The 15,278-nt window shown below is 33.1% G+C and overlaps 1 protein-coding gene across 1 annotated transcript in view; it reads right to left on the bottom strand.

Annotated features, from left to right (window-relative positions):
- Window positions 1-1,109: 1,109 nt before the first annotated feature.
- The window catches only part of LOC123546337 (epidermal growth factor-like protein 7), an 80,966-nt gene continuing 66,797 nt past the window's right edge, over window positions 1,110-15,278 (bottom strand). The window contains exon 8 of the mRNA XM_053524524.1: window positions 1,110-1,367. Coding sequence (XP_053380499.1) covers window positions 1,125-1,367 — 243 coding nt within the window. The 3' untranslated portion in view covers window positions 1,110-1,124. The remainder of the gene's footprint in view (window positions 1,368-15,278) is intronic.

Below are 15,278 nucleotides of genomic sequence, written 5' to 3'. Positions count from 1 at the left end.
AAAATTAACAAACTTAAATGTATTCAAATGATACGGAGCACCGACATATCAATTAACGGCTAACAAATATTGAAATGTTATGTTCTGGTAAATATTGAGACAATAAAAAGTTAAATATTTGATATAAAAGTAAAACATATAATACATCTGGTTTACGGCGCCATTATATGATCACAATATCTACAACAATTACTTAATTTTCAAAAGGTCATGCTTCAAGATACACAACATGATACCAACATGTTTAGAATACAAGGCCTTATTAGTATGAAAAAAATATTGTAGTCTACAGGATATAGGGCACTACTAAATATAAATTTGACTATATGTTTAAGGCAGTAATGAGCCGGCTACACAAGTAGTGTCTAATAAAGAAAACAAATGACATGAATCTAGAGGCGTGTCCCAAGGGTAAATGAAGTGTCATAAAAAGGCATTATTTTAGATTGGTCCGATATCATGTTATAGTCAGTGACTGTTCACTGTACAAGTGCTCCTTCTGAACAACGAAGCTGTATACTACTTGCCAAGTTATGGTCTTCTTCGCGAATGACAATTCCCTAAAAATGAAGTAGATACATGACTACTTCAGAAATCTGATAAATTAATACAGTGACGTACCTGTCTGTCGATTGAAGGAAACAGGTTAAAATTTGAAGTAAGTTAACTCCAATGTTAATTTGACGACATTTACTTTTACTTTATCGGCTTAAAGATTTCTAACGACCATCTTTCACTAAAGTATCTTATCTTAAGGTATTTACATCAAAGGTATAAATTCCTCCCTAAATGTATTTATCTTCATTAAATTTTATAAATTAAGTCAGCATATAGAGCTACATTCGAAAATAAATGCAGTAACTGTTGAGTGTTAAAAACCAGTTTTTTAGTGGTAGTACATAAATATACTGTGTTTATCTATGCATGTACACAGTGTGTACTGTTCTAAACATAATACAGGAACTTTTTAATTGTAAGTTTTACATAAACTATAAGAAGTAATTTTTCATGTTTTTAAATATGAACTTTGGATAAGGAAAATACAATCTTCAGTCGTCAGTTAATTGAAAACAAGATGACTATAGTTTCTTGCATAGTTCTAATTTTACTTCCATCATTCCTATTTAGTTACTCAAGGAATATAGCATGTCTTCTTGGCTAAATTCCAGACCACACTGGTCTTGAAATGCGGACTCAGTTGTAGTAGTTGCTGTTGTAGTACTCTCCGTTGTTGTTACCGGTTGGTCAGTTCTTAGAAGTACAGGCGGAGCTTGTGTCGTCTGGGTGATATTTTCAATCCGTTCTATTTCATGAATGGCAGTTTCGTATTTGAAATGAAGTTCCAACAAATTTGCTTCTAATCGTTGCTGGTAAAAATAATTAGAGAATTAGATATGAAAGAGATATAAATGTTATTTCTGAAGAAGGTTTATATTGAAAGCTTCATAATATGTTTGTTTTCTTTTTGAAAGATTTTACGAGAAAGATGAAATACTTGTTAAACATTAAGTATAAAATTTGGCGGCAGATATTAAATTATCTTTAACATATCTTAATGAGAAATAGTTTGAAAATAAATGAATAGCCTATATACCTTCAATACAAACATGTAACTGGGACGGCATGTAATGAATTAGTACTTCAAGTCTAAATATATAAGTATAATACATTTGTGTTCGTTGTGGGACAATAGTGCATTGATGACAGGGTTTAGTACAATATACATATATCTGTATAAGATAATCAAAATGAAAACCAAACTTGCGGGACCTTACATCAATATGTTATTCCATCAGATATGATGAGAAGAGTTTTGTTATCTACCACTGCAGGATTTTACCTATACAGATATAAACTGTATGCGGTCACCTTTAAAACTATCTTAGCTATCAAAGTGAATTTGTTATTTTATTGATATTAGAAAGTTGCGTTATCGGGAACATTTATAAACAGATTTCGAACAAATTTCAAATAAAAAATGAAAGTGAAAGGAATCTGACGTTACACCTGGCATAGTCGCATACCAAAAGTCTTTTCGTATTAGATTATTTAAGAACTGTTTTATATCTCAAAGAAAAGAATATTAGAAAGTCAGCGAATTAGTTAAAACTCCTTTGGACAGCGTTTCTTATGTCGGGTGATTTATTAAGTTTCGGCACACTGAGCGCATTTTTAAATAGTTTTTTAACCTTTGTTCTGTACATTTTTCGCGTTTTTATTTGTTAAAGTTTGTACTCACATTTTCTTCTGTTAAATTACGAATATCTTATTCCAAAGCTTTTAATTTAGCAATTACCATCTTTTCTTCCGTTTTGGATACATCCAGTAGCTCCCTCTGAAAATATTTAAGCATATCTTGAAATTTACTTCACCGATGGCGTGTTCTGACATAGAGATACCACTGTCTAAAATCGTGCAACCAGTCAGTTAGGTCAGCTTGCGGGATGGTCGGACAGTGTGAAAAGTACTACTAACTGGTTTATGATGGTGCATGTGAGTTTATATATCTTTAAAAAAAATGCAGTAGAATGATTTTGCAAGTTCATGCATACTTTGAGAATAAAAGCTCGTCATAAAAGAATCAATTAAAAACATTTGACCAGTTCGCAGCATATTTTGACTGAGTGCATGCAAGTTATGGTTTTGGCTCTGAAAGGGATCTAATATTGATATGTTTGTAAATCAGAACTTTGTATTAAGCAAGATATTTCCACAAGGAACACTGTGGCTTTGTTTTACATGGCATTCCCTTGTATATTCGTCCCTGTTCAACTTTTCCCTTCGGAATCCTCCCCCACCCCGACCCAATTTCGCCCCTTACCAATTCCTTCCCCTTTATCAATATTTAGCTTATATTATATGTACTTGTTGGATGTTTGAAGCAAAAGGTCTGAAATATTTTGCCATTACAGCTTCTTTTTGTTGTGGGCCTACTATGAAAATGCGTGGCTCTGGGGCTGTGTTTTTGGTGCTCTGTGCTACCGAGAGATCTACCATTACCTATTATCGTTTATTATGTAGCAGCATGTAAATTCAAACAGTAGAATGTAACATGGAATAAAAATATTGTAGGAAAAATATTCTGACAGTTGTTTTATATATTTATATATATTTATGTTTTATATAAAATATTATTGTTTTTAAAAATCTTGTAGATTCCAACTTTATTTCTGATAATTGTTTTATACAATGGTTTTAAAATCTAGTAGATATCAACTGTATTTGTAAAACAGAAACATATACAACTAAGATGACGGAGGGAAAAACGACTCTAAGAACATGTTTCAGCTTTGTAATTATTTACAGAAAAAAGTTTGTTTACACACACCTTTCAACAGATTCAGTTTATCATTTGAAAGATACGCGGAGATATTTACGATAATTCTACATATTCTGGGACTTCTTTAAACATCGTTACACAGTCTAGAAAATAATTGCTGCACATTTAAATTTTCGGTGAGAGCATTTTATTTAACATATACCATGAAACAAATCGTGTAGCAACGATATATCATTTAGGTGTAGTTTTCTATATACTTTGTTTGTCTGCGATAATCTTAGTCAAACAGTGGTGTTACATCGATATATCCATTAAAACTTGTTTCTCTATACGATTAAGTGATATCATTTAGAAACAGGCAAAGTTTCGTAAACGTTTTTTATGGTTGTGTATTAGTTTTATTTTCATAGAGAGTTTTTCTTTATTACTCTCCCACCTCTCCCACGCATCGGTCGAATATTACAATACATTTCCATTCCATGTCATATGTGAAGTAACGGTAGTGGATACTCAACTCTGGTAAAGGAGCGTAGTCTTTATATATTCGAGTGTTTATCTTCATATACACGAGCGTTTCTCTTCATATATTCGAGCGTTTGTCTTCATCTATTCGAGCGACTTCACCAGGAACATTTCAAGTCATTTACGTTTTAGAAAAATGTTGCATGACACAAAATACGTTCTATTCCCAGAAGTCTCGCCTGCTTCTTACGTCCCATGTGTAAGTATCCAAACATGGGGTCTTGCAAGTTACTTAAGTCCGGGATGAATTCTTAGTAATTGTTTTAACAAGATGACATAATTATTTGCATTTTTATTTATTATACTTTAAAAAGCTGGATTGCAGCTAGAGACAGTATCTCTAAATCTTCTTTTATCAGAAAAAAGTTAATCGGGTTGAGCAGCCGGCATGTTACCTTATGCAGTACCGCTCTGAAAAGTCGCTCGATTTTGCCTGTACAAATGTAATTCCTTAACGCATCGTGTATATGCCATTCGCAATATTTCTAACAACATATACAGAGTATCAGCAAAACATCAGAACGCACCTGTTGTAAAATACTGTCTGACAATTCCTTCTTCATCTCCTCTACGGACAAAACCAAATCCGTGTACTCCTTCTGGCACACGTAACAATCTGAAAAAGGTATGATTCTACATTTTGTATACATAATTTACTTAAAAATTCAAACTTGAAAGATAGAATCAGTTGTCCGTTGATATATATGTCGAATGTTGTAAGCAATGACATGTAGTCATGTTGAGGACTTCGATGAACAGAATACTTGTATATCAACATACATATTCAGCAGGCTCATTAGCACAGTAAATATTTTCCCAAGTTTTATTCCTGTTTATGTTTGTCCCTGTCGTAATAAATATTTGACAGAAATAAAAGAAAAACACTTCAACGTCAAGGTATTATACAAGAGAAACGTTGTAGGTTTTATTTTGCCAGTTGATAAAATCTTACTTACAATTACAGGTTTTTCCGTTTTCTGCAAGTGTAAATCTGGTTTGACATGCGCACACGTAACTCCCGGCAGTATTATTAAATATCTGTTGACAGCCGTGGCCAGTGTTTTGGCATTCGTCGATATCAGAAATAAAGCAATGTTAGAATAATGTATTTACAAAATTAACCCTCGTCAAAAGGTAAATCTGCAAGTAAATGGCAAACTTTCAAATAAATGAAATTTAATTTAGCGCGACTATGCAAAACGTCGTTGATTACTTAATGTCACATTGAGTGTACGCTGCTAAATCTAACCCTAACATTGAACACTTATTACGTGCGTACATCCAATAGGGGTGATTAAATGTTGGCGGCTTTCTTGACCGTCACATATGAACAAAACATCGTAGTATTTATTTTGTTTGCGAATTCGGACGTTTCGTGGACCGCACATTTCTTCCCTGATGTGTTTTAGATAAATCATTTGAATTTTACAACACTTTTGACTGAAAATGCAGCTGGGTTCGTAGAAAATAATCGCTTGCCAAGAAACCAGAATCGTTCCTCCATGGAATTCTTTTTCCCGCTAGAGATTCTTAAGTTATTACCAGTGTCACACATCTCGCCTTCATAACCTTTAGGACATTGACAAATTTCTGGTTTCACACACACACCAAAGTCTCCACAACCACTTGTACAAATTGCTGAAATGAAAATAATGAGTAGGATAAACATATAAACTTAGAATATATTATATATTTTGAAAAAAAAAAGCTACTGGAAACTGGCTTTCATAACAAAATATATTTTGACATTAGAGCAATCGAGAACAGAGATAAGAGAAGGTAAATTATTCTGAAAAAAAACCTCTCATGATATTTAGTATGTTGGGAAAGACAGTGAAATTTGCAGCAGATATTTGACTTGTAAAATAACAGTTTGACCCTTCTCGTCGTCTGTTCTAGAACGATGTTAAAGATGAGAACGACTTGAAGTGGGTTAACTGGAAAATTTCTCCCATCACTCAATGATTGTTAGTGATTTATTCTTAGTTGTGCTCTAAAAAACTATGCAAATGTGCGTTGATGTGTGTCAAAAGTTTTGCCACACGATGCAAGCAGTAAAGCTTTATCATATAATTGTTCTTAGCATCAAGTCACATATATGTTCTTATGATTTCTTGCTTTGTCATATTCTTTGCATGCATTTATATTGCATTTGTTTTTATTAGCGTATAACCATGTCGACTGTAATAACCGAAGTATCCTTGAGGAGTGCAATAAACCGGCTCTCAGATTAAAAAAAAAACTGGGAAAAGTGCAACGTGTTTTTACTATAATGTATTCTGTCACAACAGTGCATGCGGTTTCGGATGTTGTTGTTTCTCTTTTTTTTGTAACATAATGTTTGATAATGACAGATTAAATGTGTCAGCTGCGACTGAGATTGTCAGTTCACGGCTAGACAGATTAAGGTAGTTCTGCACGTTTGATAAATAGGAAGTAATAGGACATCACTTATCCGGAAAACCTAGAATAAAGCCTTGAACGGCGTACGGAAAAGAAAATGATTTTATGAATTAATGGCAACCGGGGAATACATTTATTACAACGGCAACGTTACTATCTTTCTAAGGTTAAAATATGATATTAAAACATCTGACATATTAAATAATTGCAAAAATGTGTTTAGATCAGCTTCTTGATATTCGCGGATCTCTTTCATTATTTGTAATATTTCAAAAACAAGCACATGAACATATACTTTTTATTTTAATATTTTATATGCCATTTGTTTTTACGACTGAGAAGTGTGATTAAAATGTACATTGTAAAAAATGCTATTCGCGAATACGTTATCAAAACTGTGATTTTCACATAGATCCACATAGACTTCCATTATGAAAATGGAGTCATTTTCTTTTTCGAATCAGTCTGGCAAAAACTCGAGCATACAACCCGTTATTTTTTCTAAGCATATTATGAAAATTGCTACATTAAAGAAAATATTTTGATCCGAACGTGCAGATTTACCTTACTATAATTATATTTTTCCATCTTTAATATGCCATTAGCTGCAGTAAGTCAATACGAGGTTAAAGGTAAAGGTTTCTTATTTAGATTTGGGTAGTTGACCAGAATGGTTGGAATGATTGGAGCAACTTTTTTCCGGTCGAACCCACAGCAGAAGTGATATTACACCCCACCCCATCCTTCCACACCGACCCTAAGCATCCAGTCTAGATTGATACTGCTGGAAACAGTACCAATGCTTGCCAATCGCCCAGCACTGAACACTGGTCGGCATATAACCAGTGATTGCACATCGAACTCGAATGGCTGCAGTTGTAGTCCAACCTGCGACCTGCTGCTCCACTGACTCCCTATGTGGTTGTAAAATCATGTCGAAAAAATGTGTTCATCCATGTAGGAAAGGGAATGGAAATATAAAGACACAAAAAAAGGCAATACCGTCTTAAGACTGAATATGTTAGATATAGAAATACAGAACTTAGCAATTCATTCGGAACATCTAATTACGTAAACATTATAATTTAAATCGAAAAGAAACAAACAGTAACATTTAGGGCGAGGATGCATTTTCCATTGTTTAACCATTATGACAAATTTGAACAAGAAAATCTTACGTGCCATGCAGCCATTCTCTCTCTTCTGACCTTTAGTCCACCCAGGACAGCAACTACGACGGAATGAGGAAGATTTCTGCAAGATGAAGACTGTACGGTTTGTTGTTTCGTATTTTACACTGAAAGGATAATTAATCGTTTGAGAAAAAAGAAACATACAGACATTAATATCTCCGAAGTCAGTACTGTGCAGATTATAACCCATTCCGAAAAAGGTTTATTGTTTAAACAGTGTTGCAAAGTTGATAACAAAGCAATTTGGTTCTGTCATTACACTCAGAATACATTAAAGGCTCATAATGCCTTTGTATAAAATGTGGCTGCCACCTTTTTTAATAGTAATCAGTATAATGTGACTTGGTGGTGGGTATCATGTCACGTGTCAACGGCGTGATATTCACGTAAGGCAACATTGTGCTCTCTGCTACAAGTAGACACCGTCGTTCATATGACTGTAAAATTGTTGAAAAAGACGTTAACCCCTTACAAACATACACGCAACAGTTCATCATCCAGATGCTTAGGTATTCAATTCCCTGTACATCTGAAGTCTTAACCGTGGTGAACCAGAATATAAACAACGTGTAGGTCTTGACTATTTGATCAATATAACACAGAAATATAATCGCTATGATTTCATTTCTTTATTAAATTTATCAGAATTCTCCTATGTTATTTTTATCCATAATGTCCATATTTGCTTTCAGAGCCTTGCATCGATTATATTCTTAATAAAGAAGAAGTGCTCGAACAACTGTAAAACAGGTTCTAGATTTAAGTATAGGTAAGAGTATTTATATAATCCGAACCCACCTACTTATTAACAACACGTCCAATGCAACTTCAATTAAGAAAAATGAAATTGATGCTTATAATGCAAGTTGAAATAAGCACCAACATTCCTCCCAGTACAATTAGGCTTGATAAATTTTCTTGTCAGTTTAATTTATTTACAGAGTGTTTCAAAACAATGTGTACATTATCATCAAAGTAAAGGATTCCTGGGAATGAATTTAAACGTATAGAATGAGATAGGAATAAAGAAGTAAATACATATAAAATTGATTGAGAATGCCAAACATAATGATAACAGGCAGGTTATTAATTATTACTGATAAGAAACAAACGACATAAAATGTACCTAGAGATGATTATCCAAATAAAGCCAAATCGGTCCTTTAATCAGCATTAACTTCATTTTTCTAATAAAAGGAACATAATTTTATTTTGTGTTGCCTCTTAACATCGTTGTTTCCATCTAATGAACCCACTGTCCCTAATAAATTTAATGAACACTTTTATCAAAAAAGGAGCACTTTTGCATGACCCGGGAAATTAAATCTGACAATTATACAAATATCAATAACCGTTCTACCTATAACAAAAATGGTTAAACTGAAAAAAAAAACATGGATATGTGATAACAATTTCTCTTGAAAACTCAATTCGTTACTTTATTTGATTTGTATATTTTATCATAAGAAATCAAGGACAGGTGTGTGGTAAAAGTACAATTCATTTTTACTTCTATGAAAAGTTTGCCTAAATAACCCATATTATTTCCAGCTGGCAGAGATCCATTTTATAAAAAGGATATAGACAATTCATATCCGATTCATATATCACAAAAGACATAGGTCGGTAGATTATCTCAAAGAATTATATAAAACGATAATTTCTTGAAAGTTAATCAACATTATGGGAAAACTATACTCTATTTCCTTAATAAATAAATAAAGACCTGTGATAAAACTAATGAATTGATTAGTGCGTATCTTTACAAAAAAAAAAACAACATTTTCTTGTTTTAATCGAAATAAGAAATGCTTAAAATGCATATTTGTGTGGAAGAGGCCAATGCTTTTTAATTGAAAATAAACTCTGTAAAGAGATCCATGCAACCAAGCAAAGTAATGGCATACTCGGTTTGATTAAGTGTGTTCATGAGAGGTAATGTAAGGTTCAACACCTCGCACGACCCCTAGAACCGGTTACGCGGACTTCTATTACCAAGGATACAACTAAAAATACAGATTCGGAAAATCACTGTTATGGTTGTGCGTGACTGCAAACATTTGTCAATAAAAGATCAGAAATGCGATGGTTTGCCACATAAAATCAAAGGAAATTACTAGTACATTTATTTTCCAGCACCGTTCAACATGAGTTCAACAACGGGTGGCATTGGCGGGCAATGGAAATATAGAACGAGAGCAGACAAAATTGTTATCTATTTGATAATTTACCGCGTATACATTTGATGTTCTTCAACATTTGCAACTCATAATTCGACAGAGTTTGCATTTTCGACGTAGGATTTATAATAACAGTCGTCTTACAGATCTTTTGTTTTAAGTGTCCGAATTGCTTAAACGTTTTTGACCATATTATAAAGCAAAGACTTATTGTTTTCCTTGTCTCGACGGTGGTTTTATTGATGAGGATGATAAATAATAATTAGATAACAACATATAACGAGGCAAATCATTTTCTTCAAGTTTGAGGTTTCAGCTCCCCACGTTCTACTCTTAACGATCAGCAAAACTTCTCAGCCTGAGACGTGGTCCTACTTGTAGGCACCGAGAAAACAATAATTGTCACGTTTGAAACCACAACACTTGAGATCAAAGTCTGCAACGACTGCAATGAAATTCAGATCTGTTGCTGCAAGATCATCATTGTATTTTTCACTAGGAATGAACTTCGGCTGCAGCATGTCTACATACTCAGCCAGATATGGTGATAAGCGACGACAGAACAACTGTTATAGAAATAGTATTGACAAAACAGATGTCTCACCACTTTGTCCAAAACAAAAAGCTGCTAGATATGAACGTCTAAACCTAACAATTTCACTTCTTTTAGAATGACATCAATTAGGATTTGTGTTAACTTTCTTGACTGATATGTTGACGAGCTGATGTTGTTTGCCATTCAATGATATATAATTTATAGAATTATTTAAGACTTAAATCGTATCTTTTTACGACAAAAGGATCGAAGGACTTTGTTTAAATTAAATGTTGTTTATCATTATATTTCAGTTGATACCGGGACCTACTTATAAACTGATCGTTGAAATCAGAAAAATCTTGGGAATTCTTAAGAAAAAAGTTTTGTTTACTTCCGGATATACAGTTTTTAAACAGTTATGAAACACATTTGCAAGCCAGCCAGTTGCAAATGTCCAAATAAATTATATCAAAATGTTAACGCATGTGTGAGGTGTGCAAACTCGTCTGCAGAGTCGTTTCAGGAATGAATAAATAACAACTTTGTGTAAGACTTGTTGAAATGTTATATAAGAACGTTGTTTTGGCGGTAGTTCTATAGAAAAGTACGACAAGGCAGATGTATTAAGTTTAAGTTTGTAACCGGATATACAGTTAATATCCAAACGCGAAATACAACACAAATATTCGAACGTAAAATACAACACGCGAATATTCAAATGCGATATTAAAAACATGTCTGGACTGGATTTGTTTGCGAGTCACCAGTAATCAACAAGTAAACAAAGAAGGAATTAAATCATTTAATTAAAATAGCTTAAAATATGTTATCATGTAAATTCAGTGGGTGTCATAGTGTGTCGAGCAATGAAAATATCATTTTAGCCAATTAAACCATACCAGAGCATCATTAAGCACAGTGTGCATACATGAAGAACATTTTTCTTTCATCTGGTTTATAAACTTATAAATTTTACAGATTTTATTTGTTCATTTTTTACCTTATCTCCATTAACCACACAGCGAGGAGCTGCCATAAGCTTATTCCAGCCCGTATTGACTGGTCGGTATCTTTGTTTGAAAGCAACGAAAAAGACCGCAGCTTTCCAACCGCAGCTTTCCAGTACTATTGAGGATGTCTGTATCTGTACCTGGCTTTTCTTGCAAACAGCATTTGGCAAGCTGAGAACTTTCCTATCACAATTAGCCCAAATAGACTCTTGACTCTTTCTAAATAAAATTTATTTTCTATCGGTGGTAAATGTACAGTACTATGTATTTCATCATGGATTACAGTTACAGGTTATTGATATCAAATTTAAGTTTAAATCGGACTGTAGAAAATACAGGAAAAACTCTTGTTTAAACAATATATAATTCAAAATCAAGATTCCTGTAACAAATCAGTATAACTAATAATCTGGCCCAGGAGAGTATTTGCTCGCACGCACACACGCAAAAAAAAGCACACACACACACACCCTTTTTTAGTTTAATGTAGAAAGGGCATACAACTTAGGTAAACTTGATGACCCCTTCCTGAATTTCTGATTAGTACTCACATCTGTCTAAAAGAAACTGTGTAAGATTTGTATTTTCAAACTATTCCATTTGTACTGAGATTTATTCAATGATAATAACATAACACCATTATTACAGAGCTCAATATTCACCTTATTCAATGTCTGTATCCACAGAAATATAGGAACTGACTAAGCTTAAAAACCTAGCAAGAAAACGCATTTGTATTCAAGATAAATTGGTTCATAGCAGCCTTACAATGTAAAGAATTTGCAAACCCTTGAGCAAACAAATGTAATGTTCAATGGGTTTTGAAGACAGGATGAAACTTTTTACTTCTTAATCTTCTTAGTAGGACAGACAGGTGTTACGTTAACGTACAGTTCATTTTGTCTGATGGGAGGTTAAACTGATTCATACATGTTAGTTTCGTGTTTCCGGTGAAATGTTCTACCCAAATATACGGCATATCAAACAATTATCAAATAGATATGTCTTTAAATTATCTCTTGAATAAATAGCTTGTAGTTTCTTGGGACATATTCAAGGCATCGACATTTGATAATTTTATATCTATCTAAGAAACAAAGAACATAATCATAAACGAAAACATGTGATAAAATTGATAATAGAATTAATGGATTTCTTTTAAGGAGCCAACTATTTGTCTAATCTTGAAATGCTTTAAAACGTTAGACCTAACGTTGCCTGCATGTTATTAGTAACCAATACTCTTTTTTTCTTTGAAGGATAAATATTTTATCCAACACATCACCAGAACCAAATATCTTATTAGGGCTTCCTTAGATTTCTTTTGTTTAAGAGAGTTTTCAAGTGAGACAATTCATCTACTATATACGTAAATCGATTTCTGGAACTTTCCTTTTTCCCCGACAGCTCCATTGCAAGGTAAACGTCAAACCAATACTAAATCAATATAAAACGGATTCCTGATGTTTTAGCTAAGTGATAAAACTCTGATATGTTATTCACCACATTCAACATTATAATGCTATAGAACAGAAAGCATATAAAAGTACCACGACCTAATATAACTATTTAAAGTACGTTCATTTACATTCCTCCCTGCCTTGCATCCCCCCCCCCAAAAAAAAAGCAAAAAAGAACAACCCCCAAAACACACACACACGCATGCACGCACGCACATACACACACTAAAATAAAAACAGAACAACATATTATATTTCTAGTAAAAAACAAACAAAAGGCAAGTACGGAATTCCGAGCTCAGGTAAGCATCAAAACGGTATAACTGATTTACATTTGATTTATTGTTATCCTCCGTATTGCAAGAAAAGAAAATAATTAAAAAATTTGTAAAATAATAATGAAAGTGATACAGAGCTTTTTCCGTTGTACCTATATCTATTAAAGTTAAACACAATTTACTAAATAATGGCATATAGCAGGCTGGCTAAAAATAGTAACTGAAAGTCGTATACAAAATGTTTTCCGAAGTTAAAATTTATATCTAAACACATCAGCATGTTAGGACTAAAAGATGTAACAAAGGATGGCACACGTAAGACGAAAATAGTGAAATACTGCTGCAGTAATTCTCCATAATAACCATGATTTTAGTATGTCTGAATGTTCTCCTTTCATCTTTATATACAATCCGTCAGTTTAACTCGCATCCGGGTTATCTAGTGAAAAATATGCGATGTGAAAATGTGCTATCATTACGCTCTTGGTTTAAACAAGTTTAAATTTTGATAACTGGATCGCAGTCAGATTTTGAAATAAACAAACAGATAATGTGTAAGAGATTTCCTTTTACTCTGAACTGTATGGAAGGCCTGTGCACCATGCTAATTGCCAAATGCCAAATTATACATGTCATTTGTCGAATGATCGGTGTCAAATATTGACTGCAAACAGTAATTGTCAAATGATAAATGTTAAATGATAATTGCAATAGGCGAAAAATAAATGTTAAATGCTTATCCAAATAAAGAGCTGAATATATCAGTGCATAAATGCATCCTTCTATATAGTCACTGGCCTCTGTTACATAATTTTGTTTCTGTAAAAGTCATTTTGTATAAACATCATTGGGTAAATAGTTTCTGTCCCATGTTCCCGTGACCTGTAGAACATGTTATTGTTTCTAATTAGACTGGTATTCAAATACTTAAAAGTAACATCATTAGTTTAAGAGATACAGATAATTGACTCATGAAATTAAAGAATTTTGCAATTAGCTATAACGTTTGGTAAATACAATTAGCTATGTGACATTTAACATTAGGTATATGGCATGTAATATTAAGCCTTCCCATTTGGCATTTAATATTAAACATTTGTCATTCAGCATTTGACAATTAGCACGACACACTTGCCTTCCATAGAAGTGCAACTAAGGTAATCTTAGCTTAGTTAAAATATCAGATATTTTTATACATTCTATACATAGTCTAATAGCACTGCTCACTTATTTTGATTTTCTTCCACTTCCCAGTAACTTTAAGAGAGTCGATATACTTGTATGGATAAAAAGCAAGTGTTTAATTTAGATTTAAAGACTGAATACTGCTTAAGCCGGTGCTAGGGGGCGTGGAAGGTGTTGCATTTTCCATTACTGCTCATGAACAGACTCAATCAAACCGAGTCTTCAATTTTCACTGTTTGCCTTGTTCTCGGTGCTTCCGAGGGATCTACTTTCCAGATCTTATTTTCTTATTCCCAAGAGTTTACACCATCTCCCAGACACCTTGTATACGAGGTTCATAGGCCTGCTTGTTGTTAAGCAAACCACGGCCCCGCAAAAGCAATTATTGTCAGATTTAATGATTGCAATAAAAATTCCGTTGTTATAAGATTTCTATCGTATTATGCAATTGTAAACACAATTGAAATAAATGTAATACTGTTTCAAGATAAGATGAAAAGCAACGACAGACTAATTACAAATTCAACAGCTGGAGGAACTTGTTCCAAAGAAATTTCTTATTAAATGGAGCAATGTTAAAGCTATTATTATACTATATCTGGTATTTATATGATTACAACAATGTTTACTCCCTGAAATACAGTTTTTAAAGCATTTGTAAAACAAAAAAAACAAAACAAAACATTTGCAAGCCTGTCAGTCAAAAGCAATTGTGAAACTGCCAAAGTGCTCTGCAGCATACTTTTCGGATGGAATGGATTAAGCTTTCTTTGGCAGACTTATACGCAATTTCTTGCAGACTGCGTAGTACATGGCTAACTGCATAGACGATATCCTTTGCGTTCATTTAAATAAAGAGCTCTGTAGAAAAAACTTGTCAGTGATTAACAAATACAGATGTTACCAAGAAAACCGTAAATTCTAAATAAGAATATCTTTGTCAAAGTCATTTGAATTGATCTCTTCTAACGTGCGTAACAGTTGCTTGTATTTCAAGATAATATCAGGAGACTCCTCGAACTTGCACACGCGATCAGATGTCATTCTAAACACAAGTGAACAAACAAACTGCATTCGATATTAGAAAACTTTGATATAAGTGGATTTAAAGAAAAATTGAACTCTTTTAATTACTGTTAAAGATTTAGACAATTTATTGACATATTTAGCCAAGTTAAATACATTTGAAAATGATTTTCTATATTTTAATTAGATTCTAAATGATAAAG

The sequence above is a fragment of the Mercenaria mercenaria genome, chromosome 15 (genome assembly GCF_021730395.1).
Source record: "Mercenaria mercenaria strain notata chromosome 15, MADL_Memer_1, whole genome shotgun sequence".
NCBI classification, from domain to species: domain Eukaryota; kingdom Metazoa; phylum Mollusca; class Bivalvia; order Venerida; family Veneridae; genus Mercenaria; species Mercenaria mercenaria.
Note: the sequence above shows the minus strand (reverse complement) of the source record. Positions and strands in the feature narration are given on the sequence as shown.